The sequence below is a fragment of the Carcharodon carcharias genome, chromosome 16 (assembly GCF_017639515.1).
Source record: "Carcharodon carcharias isolate sCarCar2 chromosome 16, sCarCar2.pri, whole genome shotgun sequence".
Lineage (NCBI taxonomy): Eukaryota > Metazoa > Chordata > Chondrichthyes > Lamniformes > Lamnidae > Carcharodon > Carcharodon carcharias.
In genome coordinates, this window is record NC_054482.1 from 10,807,214 (window position 1) to 10,813,213 (window position 6,000).

Below are 6,000 nucleotides of genomic sequence, written 5' to 3' on the forward strand. Positions count from 1 at the left end.
AAGTACTGCCTCCTGGTATAAAGCATCTAGGTTACTTTCCCCCTCCCTGATGTGTCAGAGTCTGCAGCTCAGCCTCCAGCTCAATGATTCTGAGCCGAAGTTCCTCAAGCCGCAAATACTTACTGCAGACGTGTTTGCCCTGGTCCACAATGTTGTTCAGGAGTTCCCATATACTGCAGCCTTGACATATCATCTACCCTGCCATTCTTTGTGTTTTAAGCCAGAGAATCAACCCTATTTCAATGAGGAGTGCAGGAGAGCATGCCAGGAGCGGCTCCATGCATAACTAAAAATGAGGTGTCAACTTAGTGAAGCTACAACACAGGGCTGCATGCATGCTAAAGAATGGAAGCATTTGATAGTTCTAAGCAACCCCATACCCAACAGATCAGATCAATGTTCTATAGTCCTACTGCATCCAGTTGTGAATGGTACTGGATAATTAAACAACTACCAGAAGGAGGGGGATCCACAAATATCATCATCCTCAATGATGCTGGAGGCCATTACATCAGTGCAGAAAAAACAAGTCTGAGGCATTTACAGCTATCCTCAGCTAGAAGTGCTGTGTAGATGATTCATCTTGGCCTCTGCCTGAGGCCCCAAGAAGAACTGATGGCAACTTCAGCCAACTCGATTCCTTCCAGAGTCAGCACGGAGTTGTGAAAGGGAAATCCTGTTTGACAAACCTGTTGGAGTTTTCTGAGAATATTACTTCTGGCATAGATAAAGGGGAAGCAGTGGATGTGGTGTATTTGGATTTTCAGAAAGCTTTTGATAAAGTTCCACACAGGTTAGTAAACAAAATTAGAGCACATGGGATTGGGGACAATATACTAATATGGATTGATGAGAGTTGGTTAACAGACACAAAACAGAGTAGGAATAAACAGGTCATTCTTAGGATGGCAGGCTGTTACTAGTGGGGTTTTGCAAGGATCAGTACTAGGGCGACAGTTGTTCACGATCTATATAAATTATTTGTATGTGGGAACCAATTGTAATATTTCCAAACTTGCTGTTGAGACAAAACTGGGTGGGAATGTAAATTGTGAGAAGGACGAAAGGAGTCTTCAAGTGGACTTGGACAGATGTGACAGGCGGATGCAGATAGGATGTTTCCCCTGGCTGGTGTGTCTGGAACCAGGAGACATAGTCTCAGAATAAGGGGTAGGCCATTTAAGACTCATGAGGAGGAATTTCTTCACTCAGTTGGTGGTGAACCTTTGGAATTTTCTACCCCAGAGGGCTTTGGAAGCTCAACCATTGAGTGTGTTCAAAAAAAAATCGATAGATTTCTGGATACTAATGACATCAACGGATATGGAGATAGTGCAAGAAAATGCTGTTGAGGTAGATGACCAGCCATGATCTAATTAAATGGCAGAGCAGACTCAATGGGCTGTTGGTCTACTCCTGTTCCTATATTCCACTTGATATGAAGAAAAGGCTGAAGGCACTCTGTCACCACGTGAACTGCAGCGGTTCAAGGCCGCTCACCACCACCACCACCTCAAGGGCAACTGGGGACAGGCAATAAATCTGGCCGAGCCAGTGATGCCCACATCCCATGAATGAATAAAAAAAATCCAGCAAAGCCTATGAACCCTGTCAACATCCTGGCTATTGTGCTCAAGATTTGTGCTCCAGAAATAGCTGCACCCCTAGCCAAGCAGTTCTACTAGAGTTACAGCTCTGGCAAGTACCCCAAAATGTGGAAAATTGCTCAGGTATGTCCTGTTCACAAAAAGGATAAATCCAATTGCCACCCCATCAGTCTACACTCAATCATTAGCAAAGCGGTGGAAGGTGTTGATGCTGTTATCAGGTGGCACTTATTCAGCAAGACCCAGCTCCCCAATGCTCAAATTGGGTTCTGCCACTCTGGGCCAATTGGCTCCAGACCTCATTACAGCCCTGATCCAACCATGGACCAAAGTGATGACTTTGAGTTGGGAATTACTGCCCTTGACATTAAGCAGCATTTGACCAAATGTAGCATCAGAGTCCTAGCAATATTGACGATGGTGGGAATCGGAGGGGGGGTGGTGGTGGCTGAAAACTCTCCAGCGGTTGGTCATACTAGCACAAAGAAAGATGGTTCTCATTGTAGGCCAATTGTCTCAGCTCCAGAACATTGCTGCAAGAGCTCCTCAGGGTAATTAGTGTTTTAGGCACAACTATCTTCAGCTGTTTAATCAATGGCCTTCCCTTCAAGAAGTGGGAATGTTTGCTGATGATTTTTTTCACACCCATTTGCAACTCCTCAGATACTGAAGCAGACCGTGCCCGCCTGCAACAAGACCTGGATAACATTCAGGCTTGGGCTGATAAGTGGCAAGTAATGTCGTTGGGTATTTTGATTTATCTTCTGCTATTGGGAATTACAGTAGAATCCTTAGACAAAAATTAAACATCTAATTTAATCCTTGTTTTAAGAGTACTTCCTATTGAGTGAGTACTTCCTATTGAAGAATTGCTTTTGAGAATTTAATGTCCTTGGCTGCACAACAGTGCCAGCTAGAGAAACTGTGAATGCTTAATTCTAATTAAGTACTAATTCTCTCCATTTTCAACGTCGTTATATTCTCTATGCATTGTAACATTCCCTGATGCTGAAGACAGATAATCTACTTCCAAGCCTGTTACTAGAAAATATAGAGAAAGAGCCTCAATTTATGATCCATGCATTTTAAAACTGTAATTAAATCCCTATATTGTCCTCTTTTTATGTCATCTTGTGACAGGAAATGGGTGGGGTGGGGGGTGCAGGTGGAGAAATGAAAATGAGAAATGTGACGAATGGAATAACAGTGTGCTGAAGAAATGTAGGAACAGGAGTAGGCCATTTAACTCAAGCCTGTTCTATCATTTAATGAGATTAAGACTGAGGGAAAGAAAAGCTTTTCCACCATATTTGGATTGGTGGGTATATTTTAAAGTTTCCTTGCTTATTCAAGGTGCACTTCTCTCTTCCACCCAACCCCCCCCATCATACTGGTTGCACTTCTGAGCCCAGTTTTCACCGTGCCTGCCAGTAACCTGCTCTCGATTTTTATTCTTGATATTTGATTCTTCACTCTTCTTTGAATGAGCAGTGTAGCTATGAAAATTTAAGGAACTGATTCGAATCATCAGCATAGATTTAAAATCTCATTGATAACATCTGATTTAAAAATCCAAATTCTGTATCCTATTAAAGACTAAAGCACTTTGCCTGCTTAGCAGCTCTCGCACCAAGACTAATAAATCATTATCATTAACTGCCATTAACGCTACTTTTGTCCTGTGTCCGTGACATCTTTGTCAAATTTCTCCTTAGCTTCCACCTATCCCTGACCTATTTTGTTCCACATGCTGCACCCCCTCTTATGCAGTATAAAATCCACCATATTTCTACTTCTCTTTCGCTCTGAAGAAGAATCATACGGACTTGAGATGTTAACTCTGTTTCTCTCTCCATAGATGCTGTCAGACCTGATGAGTTCCCCAACATTTTCTATTTTTATTACTAAGGAATCAGTACTTGGTTATTTCTGCCATTCAGATAAAATTTTTATGATAGTTGCATACATTTTTATCATCTTCCTCCCTTATTTTCTCCCCTCCTGTCTTGAAGATGAAGACTCATGTTGGGGTCTCAGTGCTTGCAGGCTCTGGGACCTTGCTTAAGCAGTCATTCTTCATCTAAGCCTCAACAGTGAAGGCTGGTTATCATACCCGATATTGATACTATCCTTATCTGGCAAGCTTGCACCCACTTTCCAGTGGATGGCAGTTAGAAGTGGGATTTCAGAGCGTGTGGCAAACTGAGATCAGTTGTACCAATGCTGCCATATCAGATGAGTTCTGGAACTTTGGCATGAATTGGTCAAATCTGAAACCACCTGCTTTGTATTGCTTATTGACATAATGCCTGAACCATCAGGGGCATTAGATACTAGGGTTTTTAATGCTCCAAATTGTACTGTCTTTATTTGACTACTGTAGTGCATGCTTGTGTTCTGCTGCCCCCATGAAACACAGGTTTACAGATATTTGTTAGATCTTCAGATTTTGTCTTTTAGACCATAAGAACTGCAAAAGGGTGGTTCCCCAGATTGATATAGTTCAGCAACTTATTGGATAAACTTGCTGAACGAATCAGAGATTGAATGTTCGATCAGTGGTCTATTTCCAGCTATTGATGCATTTGACTCAGTGCCCCTGGGTTGCAGAGTGTTGAGGAAGGGGTGATTTGGGTACTGACACGTATCCCCATCATTGACTGTTAGCCAGCAACTGCCAGAACCTGCACGTGTGGGTGGTGACTGAGACATATCAGCTGCACAAATCTCCTCCCATTAATGAGACCCAGAAAGAAATTAAATGCTGCCTTACCAAAAATAAATCCCCATGGGGAATTAACAAAAAAGAAAATCGGAAACTTTCAGTGATTAGGTGTGATTTGTTGTTACAGAAACTGAGCATATACGGAGACATGGAGTTTATGAATGAATTGAAGCTAACTCCGTATCCAGCATCTTCTCTGATTATCATCAAATCCAAGGATGAAAAGGACATGGCAGGACCCTTACCTACTAAAGTGAACCTGGACTACTCGACAGTTTAGACAATTGGGATTAAATTTGGACTTGTGTTCTGAAATTTGAAGTGGTAGTTTTGCCAAATGTCTGATTGAGGTGAAATTTTGAAATTAAGATAAATATTGTTTTTGTTACATTCCTGGATACAAACATAATTGGAACTTTTTTAAAGCTGACCTATAGATATAAGCTGTTTTATTAGAGCTGTTTATAGCTCAGATAGCTTTATGTTGCACAACACACTTGTCTGCATGTTTGAAAACTTGTTAGTAGCGGACTCTTTTTGATCGCACTGATCGCATTGTTCCTTTGTACATATTAAATGTCATTGCCTGTAACTTTTCTTATGATGTGTTATTTCTACTATCAGAATGGACGTTTACCTGAAGTTTTAATCAATTTATGGCCTGATGTATTTCCTTTTTCTGTACCTGCATCATGACATGACATATGCTCTTGGATACATAAACAGTTGCACGCACATTATGTAAATATTGAGCCACAGAAACCTCTGAGAACACAATTTAAATTTTTCATTTGTCAGTAATTAATTGATGATAAACCTCTTGTGGCTTTTATTTACATTTCAGCTGAGTTTTTCTTTTTATGCATTTCCATTTTTCCTCCAAGTTCAAATATTTTGCTTTGATTTTGCTGTAAAATTTTTTACTTATAATCAAACTCCAGCTTTTGTGTTTGTAGCCTTTGATCCAAATATATTTCCTCAATGGGTTTTGTGGGCAAGATTTTTTTTGTTCAAGGAATCATATAAAATAAATATTGGTTTGATCACCTCTCATCAATTGTTGCAGCACTCTGTTTATTCTACTGTTTTTTTTTAAAGTATATTTATAAGGTTTGGATTTATTCCCCAATAACAAACAGAATTCGCTGAGTTTGCTGATCTCTGGATTGTCTGTGCTAAGATGGAATGATTGGCGGGTTGTTGGAGGCTGGTATCATCAGCAAAGCAGTAACAGATATTTAATACTTACAGTTAATAACGTGAGCGCTGGTCTTATAGAAAGTGAGTCTGGGGAATTAATAATAGAAAATAAGGAGATGGCAGATGAATTGAACAGATATTTTGCACTGGTCTTCACTGCAGGGGATACAAGTAACATCCCAGAAATAGCTGTAACTCAAGAACTGGAAGGCAGGGAGGAACTCAGGAAAATTACAATCACCAGAGAAGTGGTACTTAGCAAACTGAGCTGTAGGCTGACAAATCCTAATGGACTTCATCCTAGGGTCTTAAAAGAAGTGGCTAACGAGACAGTTAATGCTTTGGTTTAATTTTCCAAAATTCCCTAGATTTGGAAGGTGCCAGTAGATTGGACAATAGCAAATGTAACTCCCTTATTCAAAAAGGGAGGGAGACAAAGTAGGAAACTATAAGCTTAACATCAGTCAT

At 40.5% G+C, this 6,000-nt stretch overlaps 1 protein-coding gene across 1 annotated transcript in view; it reads left to right on the top strand.

The window, feature by feature from the left end:
• Window positions 1-5,385, top strand: part of tmem59 (transmembrane protein 59) — a 34,427-nt gene extending 29,042 nt beyond the window's left edge. Inside the window, exon 8 of the mRNA XM_041208791.1 lies at window positions 4,460-5,385. Within this exon, the coding sequence (XP_041064725.1) occupies window positions 4,460-4,612 (153 nt within the window). The 3' untranslated portion in view covers window positions 4,613-5,385. The remainder of the gene's footprint in view (window positions 1-4,459) is intronic.
• Window positions 5,386-6,000: the final 615 nt, after the last annotated feature.